This window comes from Dipodomys ordii, unplaced genomic scaffold (assembly GCF_000151885.1).
Source record: "Dipodomys ordii isolate 6190 unplaced genomic scaffold, Dord_2.0 Scaffold78, whole genome shotgun sequence".
NCBI lineage: Eukaryota > Metazoa > Chordata > Mammalia > Rodentia > Heteromyidae > Dipodomys > Dipodomys ordii.
Window position 1 is genome coordinate 1821830 of NW_012267294.1, and position 25688 is coordinate 1847517.

The window sequence follows — 25688 nt, forward strand, 5'->3', positions numbered from 1 at the left end:
TCCAAGTCTTTCCATTTCCTAACTAATGGGGCAATGTCATTCTTTCTGATGGAGGCATAGAATTCCATTGTGTATATATACCACATTTTCTTTTTTTCTATTTTTTCTGTTTATTTCTTTTTATTTTTATTTAATTTAATTTATTTTATTTTTTATTGTAAAAATACTGTACAGAGAGTTTACAATTACATGGGCAAGATAATGGGTACATTTCTTATCAAGCATTGTAGCCTTCTCCTTTGTTTGTCCTTCCCATCCCTACCCTTCCTCTCCCCACCCCCCCCACCCAATTCTCCCCGCTCTCCCCCCACACTCCGCACCAAAGTTGTAAAGTTCGTTCTCGACATAAGTAATTGTACATCTCATTGTTGCAATGGGGCCACCTGAATCCCTATTTAGACTGTTTTTCCCCTTCCCCTCCACAAATTATACCGACATCAAATACAGTGAAAGCAGGGGTTATACTGTGGTGGAGGGATATACAAAGCAACCAAGAAATATTCTTATAAATGTGTTAGAAACATTCTCATGAAAGAAAAAAAAACATTTGAATACATATCTAAGGGTTCATTTCCCTAACATCACCTTATCTGACCTTTTCTGTTTGACTCAGACATATACTAGATATTGCAAATAAGGGAAACCATGGGACCTATGTTTCTTTGGGTCTGGCTTACTTCACTTCATATAATTTTTTCCAAGTATTTCCATTTCCTAACAAATGGGGCAATGTCATTCTTTCTGATGGAGGCATAGAATTCCATTGTGTATATATACCACATTTTCTTGATCCATTCATTTACTGAGTGGCATCAGGGTTGGTTCAATATCTTAGCAATGGTAATTAGTGCTGCAATGAACATAGTTGTGCTGGAAGATTTAGTATGGTCTTGTTTGTGATCATTTGGGTAAATGCCCAAAAGTGGCATTGCTAGTTCATAGGGGAGTTCTATGTGGTGTCTTTTGAGGAACCTCCATACTGCTTTCCAAAGTGGTTGAACAAGTTTACACTCCCACCAACAATGCAGTAAGGTTCCCTTCTGTCCACATCCCATCCAGCATCTGTTGTTATTAGAGTTCTTGATTCTAGCCATTCTAACTTGTGTGAGGTGGTATCTCAATATTGTTTTGATTTGCATTTCTTTTATGGCTTGGGAGGTTAAGCATTTCTTCATGTGTCTATTGGCCATCCTTCTTTCCTCTTCTGAGAAGTTTCTTCTTAAGTCCTTAGCCCATTTATTTATAGGGCAGTTGTTTCTTTGATGATTTGTTGTTGTGGGATTTAAGTTTTTGAGTTCCAGGTATATTTTAGATATGAGACCCTTGTCTGTTGTATGGCTAGTGAAGATCTTCTCCCAATCCGTGGGCTTTCTACTGATATTGCTAGCCATGTCCTTTGCCAAGCAGAAGCTCTGAGATTTCATGTAATACCATTTCTCCAACCTTTCTTTGATTTGTTCTGTTTCTGGGTGTCTTTTAAGAAAATTTCATCTTACGCTAAGGAGACCTAGGGTTTTTCTTATTCTATCCTGTAATGTTTTCAGAGTGTCTGTTTTGACTCTGAGGTTTTTGATCCATTTGGAGTTGATTCTGGTACATGGTGATATATAAGGATCTAGCTTTCTACAAATGATTAACTACGTTTGCCAGCACCATTTACTGAAGAGGCTGTTGTTCTTCCATTCTAAAATTTTAGCTTCCTTATTGAAGATTAGATGGCTATAGGTTTGTGGGTTCATTTCTGGGTTTTCAATTCTATCCCATTGGTCATGTTATACTCTATTTTAGTTCATCCTTGTTTTATTCTACTAATATCTTGTTCATGTAACCATCATGGTATTTCCATTCTTATGCTGCCATAGTGGTATGCTTTCTATACCAGCATATTATAAGATTTTTGAGATCCTCAGGGTTACTCTGAGAACACCTTTCATCTTCCAATTTCTTTTCTTCTTTTTTCCCCACTGTAATAAAACATTTGCATTCATCTAGATATTTAACAGACTACTAGAAAGACTAAATGTTTTTAGCCTTCTTTGTGATTGGAGATTCAATTTTTATCAAACAGAGTGTGAGCAGAGTTATTATGCAATAATGAGTCATCTAAGAGACATCCTTGAAAAAGAGTTAGCCTAGCCTTTCCCTTACTGATAGGATGGTACCTATGACAATGAGCTATTTTGGCCAGGAGCTGTTATGTTGAAAATTGAGGGGATGAGTGGGGTTGGGAGACATGGAGAAGAATGAAGGAAGGGTAATGTTGATCAAGATGCATTGTTCTCACAACTGACATGTTGAATTGAAACCCCTTTTTACTGCAACTAAAAGATAAAAATCTATTAAAAATAAATTAATTTTGTAAAAAGAGCTTAACACACTTACTACAAGTGAGATTGTACTTGCTGCTGGGGTTGCCACTAGATTTGTATTCTATTAATCTTTTATTCTTTCTTCTACTTCTTTTTTTTGGGGGGGGTTGCAGGTTAACATGGCATCAGAATCCACTGTGATGGCCCCCATTTGTCTAGTGGAAAATGAGAAAGAGAAGCTGATGGTGAACCCTGAAGCAGTCAAGGTTCTTGAAGCGATTACACAGCTTGTGGTGGTGGTGGCCATTGTAGGAATGTATCGTACAGGAAAATCCTACCTGATGAACCGCCTGGCAGGACACAACCAAGGTGAGTGTTTTCCAGGACAGGAGGCATTTGCTGGGATCCTTGATAATGCAAGGTAATCATGCTTGTTGTACCATCAAGAAGAATCTGACTCCTGTTAAGGGAAAAACTTGCAATGTTCATTAAGATTGACATGAAAGCTTATCATTTTAAATCCATACTCATAAGGTCTCACCCTACTCCTGTAAAAAACAGGAATTTTCCTTATTGTGTTTAGTGACCTTCAAGAATAGTATTCTGGTGCAATCCAATCTTACCTACTCAGTTCCTGTCATTATTTCCTTCCTCCCACTGACATAATTTTGTTAAGGCTGTAGAATCAATGCAAATATCACCCAGTATGCTTTGTTTATAAAAGTGAAATGAAGGAAGATTGTGAGATATAAGGAAACCTGTAAAAATTTCATTTTCTAGAAAAACGAATGCTTTATAATTTTTACTAATTTAGTGGGTCTATAATTACAAACTAAAGGCCTTATAAATAAGGTACAAAAATTGTTGCCCATACTGTCATTTGTATTCCTTATTTTGTTAAATGCAAGTGATTTTCATTTCATTTTATTTTATTCTATTTTTTTTACTAATAATACTGATTTTATTATTTTAATTGTCATAGAACTTAAGGTGTAGTATTAGTATGTATAATAAATATTATAGTAGTATAAATAATATATAGTATATATACCATATACTATATATACTATAAATACTATTTCATATAGTATATATTATATATGCAATAATTATATATATTGTATTATATATATACTATATAGTATTATACTATACTAATATGTATAGTTTTTTTTATAAACGTTTTTTTTCATTGTAAAAATCCTGTACAGAGGGGCTACAATTATATGGGCCAGATAATGAGTACATTTCTTATCGAGCATTGTAATTCTTCCTTTGTTTCCCCTTCCCATCCCTTTATATGTCCCCTGCCTCGTCCCTCCCAGGAAAGTTGTAAAGTTCAGTTTTTGACATAAGGACTTGTAATTCTCATTGTTTTAATGGGTCTTCTTGTATGCTTGTTTCAACCATTTGTTTTTTTTCCCTTCCCCTCCACATGCACCAACATCATCCATAGTGAAAGCAGGAGTTATACCATGAGGGAGAGACATACAAAGCAACAAAGACATAATCTTATAAATATGTTAGAAACAATCGCATGAAAGATCTTTTTTTTTTTTTTTGTCAGTCGTGGGGCTTGAGCTCTAGGCCAGGGAGCTGTCCCTGAGCAATTCAGCTCAAGGCTCATGCTCTACCACTTGAACAATAATGCAACTTCTAGTTTTCTGGTGGTTTTTTAAATTATTATTGTGATTAAGTGATTACATAACTTCCCAAAATTCACAGTATTGTGGGATAGTGATGTTCATTTAAAGTCACAAATTCATTCTACCTTTCCTGGAGCAAATTGTCTATCATAGTCTATAACATATAATGGTGTACACAAATACACTATACACGTGATCAGCAGCATGGGTATATTTAGTAGTTGTTCAACCAGATGAGTGGGAGTTCTTTGTTTCTTAAGTCCTGTTAATTTTGTTCTATCACCTAACATTTTGGATTTAGCATCCACTTATCAGGGAGACCATGTACCATTTGTCTCTTTGCTCTTGGCTTACCTCGTTCAACATGATTCCTTCTAGCTCCATCCATTTCCCTGCAAATGCCATTATTTTGTCATTTCTAATGGCTGCATAGTATTCCATTGTGTACAAATACCACAATTTTTGGATCCATTCATCTGTGTTGGGGCATCTGGGTTGTTTCCATATCCTAGCTATTGTGAACAGTGCTGCAATAAACATGGAGGTGTATGTGTCCTTGTATATTAGTCCCTGTTGTTCAGGGTAGACGCCTAGAAGTGGTCTGACTTGGTCATAAGGGAGGTCAATCTTAAGCTTTCTGAGGACCCTCCAGACTGCTTTCCAAAGTGGTTGTATAAGTGTACATTCCCACCAGCAGTGTAATAGGGTTCCTCTTTCTCTGCATCCCCTCCAGCATTTGTCGTTGGCTGACTTGTGGATGGGGAACATTCTGACTGGGATAAGGTGGTATCTCAGGGTTGTCTTTATTTGCTTTTCCTTCATAACCAGGGATGGTGACCATTTCCTCATGTGTTTCTTTGCCATTTTTATTTCTTCATCTGAGAAGTCTCTCTTTAGTTCTCTTGCCCATTTAGTAATTGATTTGTTAGGTTTGAGAGGGATTAGTTTCTTGAATTCCCTGTATATACTGGATATTAACCCCTTGTCTGATATATTGCTGGTAAATATTTTTCCCAATTAGTTGGTTGTCTTTCTAGCTTGGTTGCGATAGCTTTAGCTGTACACAAGCTTTTTATTTTAAGCTTTTTATTTTATTTATTGTAGAGTCTCTCTCCAATTTTTTTGACCCTGGGACTCTATTCAGGAAGTTTTTTCCTGTGCCTATAAGTTCAAGTGTCTTTCCTACTCTGCCCTGAAGTAGTTTCAGAGATTCAGGTATAAGGTTAAGGTCTTTAATCCATTTTGAATTGACGTTGGTGCATGGTGATAGGCTGGGGTCCACTTTTAGTTTCTGCATGTGTCCGCCCAGTTTTCCCAGCACCAGTGGTTGAAGAGGCTGTGTTTCTTCCATTGTATGTCTTTGGCTCCTTTGTCAAATCTCAGCTGACTGTAGGCCTGTGGATTTATTTCTGGATCTTCTATTCTATTCCATTGGTCTTCAGGTCTGTTTTTGTGCCAGTGCTATGCTGTCTTTGTTATTGTAGCTCTATATTAGAGTTTGAAGTTCGGCATGGATATCCCTCCCATGTTGTTTTTATTTCCTAGAATTGTTTTGGCTATTCTAGGTCGTTTGTTGTTCCATATGAATGTTTGGACTGTTTTCTGCATTTCAGAGATGTACGTCATTGGGATTTTAATAGGAATTGCATTGAATTTGTACATTAATTTTGGCAGTATTACCATTTTCACTATATTAAGTCTGTCTGTCCATGAGCATGGGAGGTCTTTCCATTTCTTAGTGTCTTCTGCAATTTCTTTCTTTAACTTTTTATAGTTTTCATTAAACAGTTCTTTTCCATTTTTGGTTAGGTTAATTCCTAAATATTTTATTTTTTGGGAGGTTATTGTGAGTGGGGTTGTTCCCTTTATTTGCCTTTCTACTTGTACATTGTCAGTGTACAGGAAGGCAACTGATTTTTGTGGGTTGATTTTGTATCCTGCTACTTTGCCTAAGTGATTTATGATTTCCAAGAGTTTGGGGATGGAGTTTTTGGTATTGTGAAGGTATAGTATCATGTCATCTGCAAAAAGGGATAGTTTAACTTCTTCTTTCCCTATGTGGATCCCTTTAATGTCTTTTTCTTGCCTTATTGCCCTGGCTAAGGGTTCCAGGACTATATTGAAAAGGAGTGGAGACAGTGGGCATCCTTGTCTTGTTCCTGATTTTAAAAGAATTGGTTGTAGCTTTTCCCCATTAAGTATAATATTGGCTATTGGTCTTTCATAAATGGCTTTTATTGTTTTAAGAAATGTTCCTTCTATTCCTATTTTCTCCAGAGCTTTTAGCATGAATGAATGTTGAATTTTATCAAAGGCCTTTTCTGCATCTGTGGAGATAATCATGTAATTCTTCACCTTGGCTCTGTTGATGTGTTGGATTACATTTATTGACTTATGTGTGTTAAACCATCCCTGCATCTCTGGGATGTAGTCTACCTGGTCATAGTGTATGTTTTTATTTATGTGTTTCTGGATTCTGTTAGCTAGAATCTTGTTAAGGATCTTTGCATCTGTGTTCATCAAGGTAATTGGCCTGTAATTCTCTTTTTTGTTGTGTCTTTGCCTGGTTTGGGGATGAGTGTGATATTGGCTTCGTAGAATGAGTTTGGGATAGCTCCCTCCTTCTCTGTTTCTCTGAAGAGCTTGAGGAGTATGGGTATTAGTTCTTCTTTAAAGGTCTTATAGAAGTCTGCTGTGAATCCATCTGATCCTGGGCTTTTTTTTGTTGGAAAACTTCTGATTGCTTCCTGTATTTCTTTGTAGGATATTGGCTTATTTAATTTATTTACTTCTTCTTTGCTTGTATTTATATAAAAATGCACCCATTTCTGCCAGATTTTCTTCATTTAGAGAGTATAACTTTTGAAAGTAGTCCATTGAGATTGTTTGGATATCTTGGATATGTGTTGTGATTTTTCTCGTGGCATACCTAATCCTGTTAACATGGGTTTCCTCTCTTCTTTTTTAAATTAATCTTGCCAATGGTCCATCAATTTTACTTATTTTTTCAAAGAACCAGCTTTTTGTTTGGTTAATTTTGGCTATGGTTTTCCGATTCCCTAATTCATTAATCTCTGCCCTTAGTTTGGTTATCTGGCTCCATCTAGTAACTTTAGGTTCCATTTTTTTCATGTTTTTCTAGCTGTTTTATTTGCAACATGAGATTATTTACTTGATCTGTCTCTATTTTCTTGATGTGGGCACTGAGGGCAATATATATGCCCCTCAGGACTGCTTTTGCTGTGTCCCACAAGTTTCTTTGAGAGGTATTTTCATTTTCATTTAGTTGTAGGAAATTTTTTATTTCTTCTTTGATCTCTTCCATTACCCAGGCATTGCTAAGAAGTGTGCTGTTCAACTTCCATGTATTAGAGTAATTTCTGTGGTCTGCTTTGTTATTGAGAACTAGCTTGATTCTACTGTGGTCAGAAAGGATACAGGGGATTATTTCGATCCCCTTGTATTTGCTTAAGTTCCTTGCATGAACTAGGATATGGTCTATTTTGGAGAAAGTTCCATGAGCTTCTGAGAAGAATGTGTACTGTGTTGTTTTAGGGTGAAATACTCGGTAGATGTGAGTTAGTTTCTCTTGAAGTATGGCCTCACTTAATTCGGTAGCTTCTTTGCCAATCCTCTGGTTGGTAGACCTGTCCTTTGGAGAGAGTGGGGTGTTAAAATCTCCTAGTATTATCGTATTGGGATCTATTTTATTCTGTAAGTTTGAGAGTATTTGCTTAACATATTTGGGTGCACCAGTGTTTGGGGAATATAAGTTGATGATGGTAATATCCTCCTCTTGGATTGTTCCCTGTATTAATATGTAGTGTTTGTCCATGTCTTTTTGTTTGGTTTTAAGGAAAAGTTTATTTTGTCAGATATCAGGATAGCTACACCTGCTTTCTTACTGGGGGCATTTGATTTGTAGATCCTTTTCCAACCCCTCACTCTGAGTTTGTTTGTATGTTTGGCTGAGAGGTGGGTCTCCTGAAGGCAACAGATGGTTGGGTCATGTTTTCTGATCCAATCTGCAGTTCATTTTCTTTTGATTGGTGAATTAAGCCCGTTAATATTAAGAGATAGTATAGAGAGATGCATTGTGGTCCCTGTCATTCCCTGTTTTCCTCAGTTTTTCTTCTTTACTTTCCTCCTGTGCTTGCGCAGTTACTTCTAGTAATGCCGGTCTGGGTGCAGGTCCCAGTTCCTGGTTGCTTTCTTCAGGTTGTGTTCTCCCTCTTAGTATTCTTTGTAATGCTGGCTAAATGTTTATGTATTCATTTAGTTTTTCTTTGCTATTAAAAATTTTCAGTTCTCCATCGAATGTGAATGCTAGCTTTGCCAGGTATATCAATCTGGGTTGGCAGTTATTGCCTCTCAGGGCTCATATGGTACTTTCCCAGGCCTTTCTTGCATTCAGTGTTTGTGTGGAGAGATCTGCAGTGATTCTAATTTTTTCCCCATTGTAGTATAGTTCCTTCTTCATTTTTCTGCATGCAAGATTGTTTCCTTATAGTTCAGATCTATCATTGTTACTATAATGTGTCTGGAAGTGTTTCTCTTGGGTTCTTGCTTGTTAGGTGTTCTATATGCTTCTGTTATGTAGGTAAGATGTTCTTTTTTGAGATGGGGAAATTTTCACCGATTATCTTGTTGAATAGGTGTTGCATTCACTTGCTTTGATCTTCCTCACCTTTGTCCACTCCAATTATATGAAGGTTAAATTTCTTGGAATTATCTGCTTGCTCTTGAATTTCCCTTTGGCATAATTTAAGTGATTTCCAGTTGGTGTATTCTGTCTTCTGTATCTGACGGTCTACATTCCATTTCATTCACTCTGTTAACTGTAGCTTCCATTGTGGTTTGTATGGAGTAAATTGACTCATTTATGGATTCGATGTTGGTTCTCAAAGTACTGATCTCACCTCTTAATGAGGTATGTACTGCCTCTATTTTTGCTTGTACCTTGTGTTTGATATCCTGCATCTCTTTCGATATTTTGACCCTGTGTTCTTTCAATTTCTTGAGTCATTGCCTCCAGCATCTCTTGGATATAGCCTTTATCTTCCATTCCTGCTTGGCTCCCACTGGGGTTCTCCCCTGGGTGCCTGCTGGCTATTGGGGATAGCTTGCTATCCTGGGTGTTGATAAACCTTGTAATTTTTCTCTGTGTTTTTCGCATGGGGATTCAGGGATTATTGGAGACTAATCTGAAATTTTGTTTTGGTCAATAGGTGTCTATCTTTGCTCGGTTGCTGTTTCTGTATTGGTAGAATCTTTACCTGATCTCGGATCTGTTGGGGGCCATCCTCCTGCTGCTTGTCTGACCCACATAGGGTTCTCGGCTCTCTGATGTAGATCACTGGCATTTCCCGACTTTGGAAGGGTTGAGCAGCCTAAACTGCTTGTGTTTGCTCCTACAGGTACTCTTGGCAAGATCGGATGTTCTGGATGCACTCTTCCAGATGCTGTAATCTGCTATGGGCTCCTGATTTTTTTTTTGGCCGGTTGTGGCTTGAACTCTGGGCTTGGGCTCTGTCCCTCAGCTCTTCAGCTCAAGGCTGGTACATTACCATTTGAGCCATAGCACCACTTCTGGCCCTTTCTGCTTATGTGGTGCTGAGGAATCAGATCCAGGGCCTCATGCACCCAAGACAAGCACTCTACTGCTGAGCCACCTTACCAGCCTGAGCTCTTGCCTACTATCGGGTACTGGTGGCCTGTGTTGTCCAATTCCCAGCCTAGAATATATGGGTTGGATTCTGGTGGGGTTTGGGCTTCTCTTGTCCTGAGCCCCTGGGTCTTTTGTTGTCACAGGTGTGCTTCACAGGGGGTGCAGTTCCCTGTTTCTCTCCTCTCTGCTCAGGCGTATGCTCAACTTTTGACTTCAGTTGGGAGGAGTTGGTTGTGTTGCTCAGGCCCCACATCCCCAGGCCTGGTCCCGGCCCCCCTCATTTTATTTATTTTTTTTCATTTTTCTTATCTTCAAGTCATTGTACAAAGACATTGCCATTCAACAAAACAGTTTATGAATGCAATGCATCTTGATCAATGTGGGGGATTTTTTAAAATAAGGTCATTTTATTTGGTACTTGATTTCCAGAAAATATGTCCCTAGTTCTATTAATCCTCTGCTTATGAAGGCTCCCTTCTTTTTATTTTACATCATCTCTATTAGCTCATTATCTTAGAATATCTCACAATATTAGATTCTCAGAACTTAAAACTCACTCATATTATTTTTTTCCCTTTAGTTACAGGTTTCCCTGTGGGCAGAACAGTGAGACCTCAAACAAAAGGCATCTGGATGTCGTGTGTGACGCACCCAATGAAACCAAATTTCACCTTGGTCCTTCTGGACACTGAGGGTCTGGGTAATGTGGAGAAGGTAAATCAAAATCATGGATAATTCTCCTTTGGTTTGTTTTTTAACTTACCAGGTATCACCTTAATTAAATATCCACTTTTTACTTCAGTTCCCTAAACTACAAATCCAGTTATGAATTGAGGCTAAATTGTTTTTTTGCATTACTCTGATAAACCCCAATATTTGTTGTATTATTCTTCTTAAAAAAACTATCCTTTTTCTGACTGTTTTTTGGAAGTGGGTTACTAGGTCTAAGCCATTCTTCCTTTTTTTTTATTACTCTTGGGCATCAAAGTCAGGGTTTTGTGCTTCTTAGACAGTGTTCTACAATAGTGCTACAACTTCAACCTATTATAGCTATCTTAATGTGAGATGGTAGTGATATTAAACTCTACCTGTGACACAGGTTGCATCTACACCTTCTGTAAGGAAGGGTTTTTCTCTACTCGGTCAGCTGCTCATTGATGCAGTCATATCAGTATAAAAGAAAGTCTATTTATGCTTTGATTTATGCTTTTCTGCAAGGTATTGGGGATTGAACAAAGAAGAGCCTTGCATACATACTAGTTATATGCTTACCACTGAGCTGGACTCTGGTCTCTATACCTTGTTTTTGCTTTGTTCCATCTTAGGATATTGAGAGTTCTTTTAGTTTGTTGTCTTTGTTATGGTGAAATTTTATTTGCAGCTGATAGTATGATACAATGTAGTAAATATTCACTAAAGATGTCACTTCTATGTCCCTATCCTATATTCTATAGATCCATCATTAAAAGTGAAAGACCTAATTCAGGAGCCAGCAAACATTTTGTATAACCAGTACACGTGCTATAGATGTCCAAAAGTGGCCATATAATTTAGGTATATGGGCCAGAGACTATTTCCTAGGGATATGGACATCTCAGCACTCACTTATGAGGCCAAGAGGAGTTTAAATCTAATATCATAGTATAAATTGTTTTTTGTCTAGAATTATTCACCTCCTCTGTAACTTGGTGGGAATTGAGTAGTACATAGTTCTATTTTTCTTTTTTTGGGTGGGGGTTCCGGTCGTGGGGCCTGAACTCTGGGACTGGGTGCTGTACCACAGCTCTTCAGCTCAAGGCTAGCACTGTACCACTTGAGCCGCAGCGCCACTTCCGGCTTTTTTCTTTTTGCTTATGTGGTGCTGAGGAATCGAATCCAGGGCCTCAGGCATGCAAGGAAAGCTCACTACCACTGAGCCACCTTCCTAGCCCCCATAGTTCTATTTTTTTATGCTTCATGATCCATCTCATCCTGAATCTTGATTCTGGCTCTATCTTTCAGCCCTTTACACATGCTCACTGCTTCGGCCAATTGATATGAGTATGTGATACATATGTATGGCTTATACTTTATAATATTTCTCATGTGTCTACTATTAGTTTTACCATGTGTGTGATCTTTTAATCTCTACTTCTATCAGGTTTTTAAATAAATGAAGCACATTGAAACAACAGGTATTATACCAGTGAGACACTCACATATGTAAATCATTTTTCCTATTTATTAAAATGGTCAACTTTTCTCTCACACAATAAGATTTTAGTGTATTATTGGCAGAGATGATCATCTTAGATATATGTGCACATATGTTTCATTTTTTTATTAAATTTATTTATTTATTTTTTATTTGTGAACATACTGTACAGAGGGGTTACAATTACATGGGCAGGATAATGCGTACATTTCTTACCAAGCATTGCAGCCTCCTCCTTTGGTTTACCCTTCACATCCCTTCCCAGCCTCCACCCACCCCCCCAATCCTAACCCTTCTTCTCCCCTCCCTTCCCCCCTGACCGACATTGTAATGTTGCATTTATTTATATACAGTATATATGATGGTTTTTTTAATAGTGTGGTCTCCTGTATATAGTTGCTGTAGAAACTATTTTATGCACATTTACAATACCTTCACCCTAAGGAAACCAATACTTGAGGAAAATCACTGTTAATGATGAAAAGGAAGTAAAAACATAGGTTTTTTTGTTTTTCTTTTCTTTTTTTTTTTTTTTGGTTGGTCATGGGGCTTGAACTCTGGGCCTGGGTGCTTTCTCTGAGATCTTCAGCTCAAGGCGAGCACTCTACCACTTGAGCCACAATGCCACTTCCAGCTTTTTCTGCTGATGTGGTGCTGAGAAATTGAACCCAGGGACTCCTTCATGCAAGGCAAGCACTCTACCACTGAGCCACCTTCCTAGCCCCAAAACTAAGGATATGATTTTCAATTTTGGTCTTCTCTGTATTCTCTATTTCAACTGTAGTCCTAAATGAACAATAAATGAAAGAATGACACAAGTAAACTTCACTGTCCCTTGTTCTCATGTGTTCTCTAGGGTAATCCTAAGAATGACTCATGGATCTTTGCCTTGTCCATTCTACTCAGCAGCACCTTTGTCTACAACAGTATGGAAACCATCAACCAGCAAGCCCTGGAGCAGCTGTCGTATCCTTCCTGGAAAAGAATAGTCATGCCGTATTGAGTTTAGGAAAATGATAACTAACCCTGTTTCTTTTTTTAGTTTTTATTTTGTAGCTCTTCTTTTATTACTTTGTTAATTCTTTGTTTTTAATTGTAAAGATATTGCACAGAGGGTGAGCAAGTTAATGAGTACATTTCCTATTAATCATTGTTGCCTCCTCCATTGTTTTCCCCCTACCACTGCTTCCCTCACAACTACACTCCCCCTATCCCTCCACCTAAATTGTAAAGTTCATTTTTCAACGTAGTGTCTTCTACATCTCATGGTTAAAATGGGTCAACCGGTATACCTATTGAAGCATTTTGGTTTTTCCCTTCCCCTCCACAAATTAGAGAAGTGTATATACAAGATGCAGGGCATCGGAATCAAATACAATGAAAACAAGGGTTATACCATGGGGGAGGATCATACAAAGAAACCAAAAAAATCACATAGTATATTTTAAATATGTTAGCAACAATAGCAAGAAAGAAAAAATATATTTGTGTCTCTATCTTGGGGTTCATTTTGCTTAACATAATCTTATATGGTCATATGTACATAGCGTTTGACCTGTTCTGCTTGTCCTAGACATACACTATTTGATGCAGCTAAAGGAAACCATGGGACCTATGTTTCTTTGGGCGTAATAATTGGGGTGATGTCATTCTTTCTGAAGGGAGGCATAAAATTCACACACACACATATATATAGCATTTTCTTGATCCATTCATCTACTGAGGGGCATCTGGTTTGGTTCCATATCTTAGCTATGATAAATAATGCTGCAATATACAGTTTTGCTGGTATCCTTAGTATGGCCTTGTTTTTTTATCTTTTTGGTAAATGCCCAAAAGTAGGATTGCTGGGTCATATGGGGGCTCTATGTGTAGTCTTTGGAGGAACTTCCATACTGCTTTCCAAAGTGCTAACCTTGTTTCTTGAAGTAACTCGGTTTTCCTGGTTGAGGAAGGGTACATAACACAAAATGGAATATTATCAGTGGGTTTGTAGGTGAGATCTTAAACTTGTTTATGATGTATTTTGCTTTTCAATCCTTAGCTAAGATCTCAGCTATGTAACTGAACTAAGAGAGCTAATCAGGGTAAAGTCCACTAAGAAGTCTGATGAAATGGATGACTCTGATGAATTTGTGAGTTTCTTTCCAGACTTTGTCTGGGCTGTTCGGGATTTCATTCTGGAGCTGAAGTTAAATGGCCAGCCCATCACAGAGGATGAATACCTAGAGAATGCCTTAAAGTTTATTCCAGGTATCAGAGGGAGGCCCCTGGGCGGCAGGGTGGGGGGTGGCAGGGAAGATTCAGTCACCATTGGGTGTGTATGCTATAATATGATACACTGATTATTGAAAGGCGACTGGTTTTTTTTAAATGTAATGACTCTATTTCTTCTTTATAGTCCTCTATTATTGTATATGAAAAAAAGTCTCATACCTAAAGAAGTTAAATGTATTTCAAGAGAGCATTAAATGAAACAGTACATGTAAGCAAATGTTTTAGAGAATTGTATCAATTCTCATGGATTATATGTCATAAACACTTGAAGTTTTGTTCTAGAGTTATCATTTGAAAATCTTCAAGTAGAATATAAAATCACTAACAAGGGCATAAATACTGGATCAAATTACTTAAGCTCACTTTATACCATGAAAAATTATCCCTCAGGCTGGCAAGGTGGCTCAGTGGTAGAGGGCTTGCCTTGCATGCATGAGGCCCTGGGTTCGATTCCTCAGCACCACATAAACAGAAAAAAAAGCCGGAAGTGGCTCTGTGGATCAAGTGGTAGAGCACTAGCCTTGAGCTGAAGAGCTGAGGGACAGCGCCCAGTCCCAGAGTTCAGGACCACCATTGGACCCTCTCCCCCCAAAAAAGAAAAATTATCCATATTATAATCCATCCTATGATATTGAAAGGTCCATACATTAATTTTTAATTTTTTGTTTGTTTTTTGTCAGTTATGGGGGTTGAACTCTGGGCCTGGGCGCTGATCCTGAGCTCTTCTGCTCAAGGCGAGTGCTCTACATTTGAGCCACAGCTTTACTTCCTATTAAGTTTATTTTTAAAAGTAAGTGCTTAATGTAAAAAAAAATTAACCTTTTTAGCATAGAATTATATGTAATGAAAAGGGTCAATTTTTAAATCATAGTTATTTTCCACATTATATTTTTCTAGTATCTAGCTCATTGACATTCCTCAATGGAGGAATATCATGCAGTGACAACTGAAGAAAAAGCCCTGATATTTCTTTGGTCAATCTTGTATTTACCTTCCCTATGATATGACTCTCTTCTTTGTCAGCCTTATACTTAATGAATTAAGTATTTCATACTTTTTAAATGTACCATATTATCAAAGTGGAGTGTTTCAGGCATTTTAAAAGATTATCAATATTTTTAGATATTATTTTATTCAATCTTTCCACATTTATTGATTAATTCTTATGCAGCAGGTGTTTACATTGTCTCTGTAAAGCCTCATTCCTTAATTTAGAGAATTAAGAGATCTCCACTCTAGCATCCAGAGGAAGATGACAGAGGAGAAGCTAGAGGCTAAACAAGCTCTCGCATAGAAACCAGTTTTAATATTCCAGTGAACAGTCCTATGCTAAAGATCTTCACTCTATATCTTAGTTAACTTTACTCTTCAAAATTTTCAGTGAACCTTGCCCATGTAATTGTAACCCCTCTGTATGGTATTTTCACAGTAAAAATAAAAATTAAAAAAATTCAGTGAAAGTAATCTTTAATCAATTTGTGGGAGGTTCTTATACATGTGTGTGTGTGTGTGTGTGTGTGTGTGTGTGTGTGTGTGTGTGTGTGTGTGTGTGTGTTTGTAACAGCTCTTCTGTTCTGATCTGAATATTATGTATCTTCTTTGCAACATTTTTCCTAGTAGCATCTTATCCATTGCTGGTGTAATTTTAAGCCTCACATTTAATTTCTGACAAAGATACAGTAGAATCAGAAAACTACTTCTAACCATTTTGCTTTACTAGTCACCCAATAAACATTTGTTAAATTCTTAACTCATGAGACTTTCACCAGAACTAGGAAGGTTAATCAATTTCCCCCTTTGTGGACAGATAGATACCTAATCTTCAATTACTTGTTGTCTTTTTCCTCTGTGCACAAGGTCGGTTTGCAGTGAAGTATTATGTGATTAGGCTGAAGGAGGTTTTAAAACAGTGAGGTAAAATCTATGGAAATGAAAACACTCAACACCTTGTCTGATGGCTGCCCTTCCAACAACCCATTTTTTCCTTTTATTTACAGGTATGAGTTTGAAAATCCAGAATGCCAATGTGCTTAAGGAGTGTATCAAGCATTTCTTTCGAAAACGCAAATGTTTTGTCTTTGATAGACCTACAAAAGAAAAAAAACTCTTAGCTTATATTGAAGGCTTGCCAGAAGACCTGATGGATTTCACTTTCCAAGTACAATCCAAAAACTTCTGTTCCTACATCTTTGCCAATGCAAAACCCAAGACTTTAAGAGAGGGAATTATTGTCACTGGGAAACGTGAGTGCTCTTTGCTCCTGGACTTACCTCTATTCTTAATTCCCTGAAACAAAGCTTTTATTACATGTTTGTATTTAAGCATATAAAAATAGTAGTTAATGCTTTCATCTTTTCTATTTATTGTTTCTCTACATGAAGCTTTATTGAGATAGAATATATCTTAAGAAACTATTCCACTGATCATGTAAGAGCTGACTGATACTAAAGATCAACACCTGTATTTTAGGTTAAGTAACTAGGACAAGTATTCTGTATGTACAGAAATATATTTTGTAAATTTAAAGTAGGTATGAAGAAAATAAGATGCCAAGTTCCTAAAGGTTCATTGGAAGTTTAAAATCAAAATTCAGTTAAATCCTAGCTACAGAAGTGGCTTTAGTAAAAGCCGAAAGATTTATAAGATCAGAAAAGAAAGCAATAGCTGGGCTAAAGAGTTAAAGAGAAACTTCTCTGAAGAGGAAATAAGAATAGTGAATAGACACATGAAGAAATGCTCAACCTCTCTAGCCATAAAAGAAATACAAATGAAATCAACGTTGAGATTCCCCCTCACCCCAGTTAGAATGACTATAATTAAGAACTCTAATAACAACAGATGCTGGAGGGAATGTGGCCAAAAGGGAACCCTACTGCATTGTTAGTGGGAGTGTAAACTTGTTCAACCAGTTTGGAAAGCAGTATGGAAGTTCCTCAAAAGACTCCACATAGAGCTGCCCTATGACCCAGCAATCCCACTTTTTGGCCATCTACCCAAATAATCACAAACAAGGCCATACTAAAGCTACCAGCACAACTAAGTTTTTTTTTTTACTTTTTATTTGTGAACATACTGTACAGAGAGGTTACAATTACATGGGCAGGATAATGCATACATTTCTTACCAAGCATTGCAGCCTCCTCCTTTGTTTACCCTTCACATCCCTTCCCAGCCTCGCCCCTACCCCCCAATCCCAATCCTTCTCCTCCCCCCCCTCCCCGCACCGACATTGTAAAGCTCATTTTGGACATGACAACTTGTACTTCTCATTGTTGCTACAGGTCCACCTGTATCCTTAAATGACTTGTTTTTCCCCATCTCCTCCACAAGTTATACTGACATCAAATATAGTAAAAGCAGGGGTTATACTGTGGGGGAGGGACATACAAAGCAACAAAGAAATAATCTTATAAATGTGTTAGAAACATATGCATGAAAGAAAAAAACATTAAAATACATATCTATGGGTTCATTTTCCTAACATCACATTATCTGACCTTTTCCGCTTGACTCATACATATACTAGATATTGCAAATAAGGGGAAACCATGGGACCTATGTTTCTTTGGGCCTGGCTTACTTCACTTAATATAATTTTTTCCAAGTTTTTCCATTTCCTAACAAATGGGGCAATGTCATTCTTTCTGATGGAGGCAAAGAATTCCATTGTGTATATATGCCACATTTTCTTGATCCATTCATCTACTGAGGGGCATCTGGGTCGGTTCCACATCTTAGCTATGGTAAATAAAGCTGCAATAAACATAGTTGTGCTGGTAGCTTTAGTGTGGTCTTGTTTGTAAACATTTGGGTAAATGCCCAAAAGTGGGATTGCTGGGTCATAGGGGAGTTCTATGTGAAGTCTTTTGAGGAACCTCCATACTGCTTTCCAAAGTGGTTGAACAAGTTTACATTCCCACCAACAATGAAGTAAGGTTCCCTTCTGTCCACATCCCCTCCAGCATCTGTTGTTGTTAGAGTTCTTGATTTTTGCCATTCTAACTGGAGTGAGGTGGTATCTTAATGGTGTTTTGATTTGCATTTCTTTATGGCTAGGGATGTTGAACATTTCTTCATGTGTCTATTGCCCATCCTTCTTTCTTCTTCAGAGAATTTTCTCTTTAAGTCTTTAGCCCACTTATTTATTGGGCAGTTGTTTATTTGAGGATTTGTTGTTGGGGGATTTAATTTTTTGAGTTTCAAATAACCTGGTTTTTCACAGTATTATTCACCATAGCTAAGATTTGAAACCAACCCAGATACCCTCAGTAGATGAATGTATCAAGAAAATGTGATATATATATATATATGTATATGTATATATATAGGAATTCTATGCCTCCATCAAAAAAAATGACATTTCCCCATTTGTTAGGAAATGGAAAGAATTGGAAAATATATATTAAGTGAAGTAAGTCAGGCTCAAAGAAACATAGGTCCCAAAGCTTCCCTTATTTGCAACAAATAGTATATGTCTAGGACAAGCAGAAAAGATCAAAAGCCAATGTACATATGACCATATAAGATGATGCTAAGTGAAATGAACCCCAAGATAGGGACACAAGTGGTTTTTATTTTCCTTGCTGTTGTTTTTAATGTATTTATAGTGTACCAGGTTATTTTTTTGTTTCTTTTGTATGTTCTTCCCCCATGTTATAACCCCTATTTTCACTGTGTTTGATTCCGATGCCCTGGAATATGGATACAGGTTGACCCATTGTAGCAATGAGATGTACAAGATACTATGTTGAAAATGAACTTTACAACTTCAGTGGTGGGCGCTATGAGTTGGAGTTGGTGGGGAGGAAAGGGATGAGGAGGAAATAATACTTGATAGAAAATGTACTAATTACCTTACTCATGTAAGTGTAACCAATCTGGAGAGTATTATTAGACATATATGTGTGTGTGTGTGTGTGTGTCTGTGTGTGTGTGTGTGTCTGTGTGCTTGTGTGTGTCTGTGTGTGTGTTAAAAAGGAAATGGTTCTGTCATGAAATTCTTGTTAACTGTACATGCAGATTTTCATTGTTATTTAGAATTGTGTTCCAAAAGATAGATAATTGTTTTCATTTTTAAACTTCATTCACTTTCATTGTGTCTTCTGCTCTTTTTTTAACTTTATATGGAATTCTCTGGACAATACACTGATCATATTGGTGGTTATCATGAACTAATTGTAATGTGTGAATTAAGAGCCTGAAGAAAAATAATGAATAGGAAAAACAGTACTACCAGAAGTAGACTTTGTCAAATAAGATAAAGGATTTCATATCAGCTATTCAGGAATCAGTGATTGGGAAGATAAAAATTGGGGTAATGTAGGGCAAAAAATCATGAAGAAGCTACCTCAATCAGTAACTAGGCATGGTGGCTTGTGCCTATTAACACAGATATGCAGAAAGCATAAATAGGAGGCTCACAATTCATGATAGCACAGGTATATACATAGGATGCTATCCTTAAAATAATTTCAAAGCAAAAGTGGGCTAGGAATGTAGGTGTAGTAGTAGAGTGCTTGCCTAGCATGCATGAAGCCCTGGGCTTGATTGCTCAGTACAACATAAACAGAAAAAGGCAGAAGTAGCACTATGGCTCAAGGGGTAGAGTGCTAACCTTGAGCAAAAGAAGCTCAGGGACAGTGCCCAGGCCCTGAGTTCAAGCCACAGGACTGGAAAAAAAGCAAAAAGTGTTGGTGGCATGGTTCTATTCATATAGCACCTGCTTAGTAAGCTCAAGGTCCTGAGTTCAAGCCATGATATCACCAAAAAGCGTGAAAGTTGTTTAAAGTCTTAATGTTTTTCAGAATGCTAATTGTAGAATAAAACAGAAGTGTAACTTGACGTTTCTCCTTAAATATTGGGCACACCCAGGACTGGGGACTCTGGTGGAGACTTATGTCAGTGCTATCAACAGTGGAGCAGTGCCATGATTGGAAAACGCTGTGACTACCCTGGCCCAGTGAGAGAACTCAGCAACTGTGCAGAAGGCAGCCGACCACTACAGCCAGCACATGGCTCAGCAATTGAGGCTCCCCACTGAGGACTTCCAAGAGCTGTTGGATGTGCATGCGGCCTGTGAAAGAGAAGCCATCGCAGTCTTCATGGAGTTATCATTCAAGGATGACAAGTGGGAGTTTCAAAAGGATCTGATGGTACGATGTCCGCTCCTGGTCTGCCTTTCATGACGTCTTCTCCTTTTGAGACAATGCTTATGTTCATCATTTTAATCCTATTGATCATTTCCTATCTGTACTTTTAGGAGCCTGGAATTTTATGAGTGTGAAAATTCCTATAGGCTGACGGGTACCAGACATTTATCTTTTATTGTTGCATAATAAATTACAAAATGGTTGGCAAGTAAAAAACCCAGGCACAGTAGCTCATACAGTAATCCTACCTACTCAGAAGACTGAGAACTAAGATCATGGTTCAATGCCAATCTGGGTAGGAAAGCCCATGATATTGTTGTCTTCAATTAAACAGCCGAAGTGCATAAGTGCTGGTGTGACTCAAATGGTGCTAGCCTTGAGCAAAAAGCTCAGGAACAGAGCCCAGAGGTCAAGCCCCACGAACAGCATTAAAAAAAGCCAAATTGCATTTATATATTTATGATATACCATTATGGACATATGACATACTATCCTGTTTATCGTAAGTATAGTGTGTGGATATTGGATAAGCCCACAAGTGCTCTTTCAGGGCATTCATATGAGGTCATAACTTCAGGCTCTACAATCAAGTTGCTGTTGTGATAAAAGCACAACACAGCACTTTTCATATGTGCCTATATGTGCATTGTGTGAATTAATGAATGTTTCCAAAAGTATGAACATATGAGAAACTTCAGTGATAATTGCATACATTTTTAATGTATGCATTTTCATCTTTGCAACACACATCCTAAGATAACTGTCCTTTTAGCCACGTTCCACTTGACATTGCTTATTTTATGGCTTTATTGTTGTTCATCACTGGGCTGTTAAAAGAATTATGTGTGTACTGTGAGTGAATCCCATCATTTTATAGAGAATGAGCCTGGCTCCCAGAATGTTCAGGGATTTATCAATATTACCCAGGCAGTTTTTCTCTGTCCCAATGTGTACTTAGGCCTTCACCTTACTTTCTCCAGGTAGATCACCATAGACTTTCTTTCTAATACCTTCTTTGTTCTGTATTCCTATGGTCTTAACAGAACACCATAGAGAGAAAGAAGGAAGATTTCATCCAACAGAATGAAGATGCATCTGTTAAATACTGCCAGATGGAGCTGGAGAAAATTTCCCAGTCTTTAATAGAAAGCATTTCCAATGGCACTTTCTCTATACCTGGAGGGCATAATCTCTACCTGGAAGGCAAGAAGAAGGTTGAGCAGGACTACAAGCTAGTTTCCAGGAGAGGGGTGAAGGTGAGGAATAAGGGGATGAATTGCAGTTAATCAGAAAATCTCATTATTAAAGAACACAGAATCACTTGTGAGAAGAAAGTCTGCATTTTTCCTTCTATATCCAACATTATTTATTCTTAAACCAGAAACTCCCAGATAGAGTAGAATTTTTTCATGGGCCAAATTATTCGATTGGCTCTTAGACAAGTTGATGAGATTTAAAAATTAAAGATACCCCTTTGGTCTATTCACAAAAACTGATAGTCTTGCCTCAGAACCAAATATTAAATTGAATTTAACAAGATAAGGTATGTCATGCTGGCATGAACACCAAGTAAAAATAAATATGGTATTAATATGGTAACAATATGACTGTTAATAATGCTCACACATATTCACAATTATGTGTTATGGTTCATTTTGGGTTTTTTCTTTTTGTTTGATTTAACTCAAGGTGTTTCATATTCCAACTCATATCACTTCCATTTCAGCCTCCACAATGCTATGATTAGAAGTAGGCACCACTATGTCTCAATTTCAACACCCTATTTTATATCATGAATATTCAGGCACCTGTAATTTCATCTTACTTGAACAAGTATAATTCGAATTTCAGAAATATCCTATAAATTACTACTAACATTATCCAAGTTTTGTAGCTGAGAAATGTGAGGCATAGGGAAGCTAACAAGTTGAAAATTCCTAGAGCCTGTACTCGGGAAACCTGTTAAACAGTTCATAGGATAGCCATACAGAACTCTAGAGTTAGCTCAGGAAAGATATCTCCAAGAGTAGAATGAAAGTCAAGATGAATTTTCAGAGGATTCCATGTAGTTTAAAAGAAGAATACAAGTATCTTGGTAGAAGAATAGAATGTAGGGATATTAGTTTACCTCTCTCTCTCTCTCTCTTTATCTATCATCTTTCTATCTATCCGTCTATCTATCCATCTATTTATTTATTTTGGTACTGGGTTTGAGCCTAGGATTCCTATTTTTTGTTCAGCTTGCTTTCTTGTCTGGTGCACTCACATTTGACCCATGCTTTCAGTGTGGCTCTTTGCTGGTTATTTTGGAGATAGATACTTGTGGATTTTTCTACCTGGGCTTGTTTCAAATGAGAATGCCTTATATCTCAGTCTCTGACTAGATATGATTTATAAGTCTGAGCCACCAGTGTCCAGACAGAGGCTATACAGTTTAGGTACATGTAAATCTCATTGATATCCTGGAATAGCAATGGATTTCTCTGTTTCAAAAAAAAGAGCTGGAAGCTGGGTGCTGGTGTCTCACCTATAATCCTAGCTATGCAGCAGGCTGAGATCTGAGGATTGCAGTTCATAGCCACCAGGAAAGTCTGTGGTACGGTTGTCTCCAATTAACCACTAGAAGTGGCATTGTGGTTCAAAATGGTATGGTGCTAGTCTTGAGCACAAAGGTCAGGAGAAGCCAGGTCATTAGTTCAAGCCCCACAGTGAAAGAAAAAAAACTGGAGAGCAAGGACAGAATGCTATAAAATCTTTCTAAGCACTACAAGTGAGATTGGCTTTGCTATTATGGTTCAAGAAGGAACAGACACAGAGGAATCTTGAAGATAATTGAAATTTTACAGGATTTAGAAGAAAATAATTTCTGTAACAAGAGAATAGACTTTTGTTGTTTGACATATTCCACTTGTTTATTGGTCTCCTAGGCAAATGAGGTTTTCCAGACATTCCTGCAGTCCCAGGATGCTATAGAAAAATTTATCCTACACTCAGACAAAGCTCTCACTGCTGGAGTGAAGGCCATAGCAGGTACTGGGGAAGGTAACGCTTTCAGAAGAGGGGGTTGGTTCCTGAAAACCTTAACTGATGGACATGAAGATCTTTATGAAAGGAGCTTCCTGTTCTACACTGGAATGTACAAGATGCTAAATCTGAAAAACAAGAGGTCAGGTCTTGTCATAGCCAGTGTGGCAGCACATTTCCATGTCATTCTCTCATGTGCCTGGGTTTGATCGCTGGAAAAATTCAGAGACAGTTTGGGTTTTGATCCCAGGAGGTTAGGGTTAAGGCTTGATTCTTGATGTTTTTCTTCCCTAAAACAAATGTGGAATAGCTGAGCGGGCTGCAAAGAAAGCAGCTGAGAAGGAGCGGGAGGTGCTAAGACAGCAACAGAGGGAGCAGCAGCAAAAGATGGAGGCCCAAGAGAAAAGCTACAAGGAAAATATGGCTAAACTACAGGAGAAGATGGAAAGGGAAAGAGAGAATCTGATCAGAGATCAGGAAAAGAAGCTGGAACACAAGCTGAAGGTGAGTCTGGATGGGGCCTGGGATATATCACAAAGATAATTGTGAGCCTGCCTTTGCCAGCTCCTCCCACCTTCCTGAGAGAATTGCAGGGAGCTAGGACCACATATGTTCTTACTACCTATGAATCAGGAGGAAACATTAGACAAATGCATCAAAGAACACTGTGGGGAAAGAGAGACAGACAGACACACACACACACACACACACACACACACACACACACACACACACAGAGAGAGAGAGAGAGAGAGACATCCTTAGCTCCTAGGGTTGTTAAGGGAAAACTCTTGATATTCAGTGAGTTTTATTTTCAGGGTTTACTTTTTTATTTTGTAGATTCAAGAAGAAATGCTTAAGGAAAGTTTTAAAAGGGAATATGTACATATGGATACCAAGATTCGTTCACTGACAAAGGAGATTGAAACAATCGAAAAAAAGTGTGCTGAAAAACCCAAGAAAGAGGATCTATGGGGTGCAACGTTTGGTGGTTTTTACATCAGTGTCAACAAAACAGAATAGACTCAGGATTTCTATTAGGAGGTAATAAAGAAGCCATTCTTTTGTCTGAATCTTAATTTTCAAATTGATATCATGCTACTGTTTAAAAAGATGAAAACAAAAAGGGGACACAGGAATGGAGGGATGGTGAGCAAATGTAGTTATGTTTTAACAAACATTATATTAAAAATGAATGATGTACTTTTGGGTAGGGACCAGAGGAAAAAATAAGGGGAAAGTGAGAGAAGGGTGGACATTACCCAAGATCCATTGTACTCATAATCCGAATTGTGGAACTATAACTGCTTTTTACAACTCCTTAATAATAATAATAAATATTGAGTTTAAATATATCAAAAAACAAAAGCTACAATGGAAATGAAAAAAGTAATGAATATATTAGGGCCTGCTGTATAAAACCTGAACTTAACATCAATCCTATTAGTGTAACTAATAAGATGATTAGAAGACATATTGGAAGAATTACTAGCCTATGTAACACATCAAATTTAAAGCTAATAAAATATTTTAAGTAAAAAGTTGTTCATAAAAAGGTAAATGAAGGGGCTGAGAAGGTGGCTCAGTGGTAGAGCACTTGCCTTGCATGCCTGAGGCCCTGGGTTCGATTCCTTAGCACCACATAAGCAAGAAGAAAAAAGCCGGAAGTGGTGCTGTGGCTCAAGTGATGGAATGCTAGCCTTGAGCTGAAGAGCTGAGGGACAGTGCCCAGGCCCAGAGTTCAAGCCCCACGACCGGACCCCAAAACAAACAAAAAAACAAAAAGTTAAATGATAAGTAATGAAATACTGTGGAATGAAAGTCAGAAAAACTCAGGACACCTCTTTTAAGTATCACTAAAAGACTTAATTTTTGGTTGATAGAATCAAAATGTAGATGATTCCTGTCAGTATGTCAATATGCTGTTATTCAAAGATGTATGTAACACAAATTTTCTGGAAGAATATTTTAATGTTTATATGTCAAATTACAAATATTACAATTCCCTAGACAGACAAAACCCAAAGTTCAGCAAAATTAAACACCAAGATTTGTGTACTCAAAAGTGGTGGGGTCAAGAGGAAGAGGGGTAGCTTAATGAAGAGGAGAATAGAGGGAGAATGCAGTCAAGAATCTAATGTATTACCTATAAAAATAAGAAGAGTGAGAGAAGGGCTGGGTAGAAAAAGGACGATGAGGATGTTGGAAGGGGTGACATTGCTCAAGATATATTATGCTCAGAAACTATTCCTCTGTACAACTACTTAATAATAAAAAATTATGAGCAAGATAACCAAGGAAATTCTAGAAAATGAAAAGATTGATCAATTAGAGAGCAAAAGCTCCAACCATATTGTAGAGTCCAACTTATATATATCATAGTGGCACCAGCCCCTTAATAGTTAAATAGCCGTAAAGAAA

General features: G+C 37.6%; 1 protein-coding gene across 1 annotated transcript in view; it reads left to right on the forward strand.

Moving 5' to 3' along the window:
- The window catches only part of LOC105991902 (guanylate-binding protein 4-like), a 28842-nt gene extending 4081 nt beyond the window's left edge, over positions 1-24761 (forward strand). The window contains 10 exon segments of the mRNA XM_013024649.1: positions 2483-2678; positions 10210-10337; positions 12674-12783; positions 13874-14070; positions 16092-16337; positions 19966-20246; positions 21287-21499; positions 23171-23273; positions 23578-23771; positions 24108-24761. Coding sequence (XP_012880103.1) covers positions 2483-2678; positions 10210-10337; positions 12674-12783; positions 13874-14070; positions 16092-16337; positions 19966-20246; positions 21287-21499; positions 23171-23273; positions 23578-23771; positions 24108-24290 — 1851 coding nt within the window. The 3' untranslated portion in view covers positions 24291-24761.
- Positions 24762-25688: the final 927 nt, after the last annotated feature.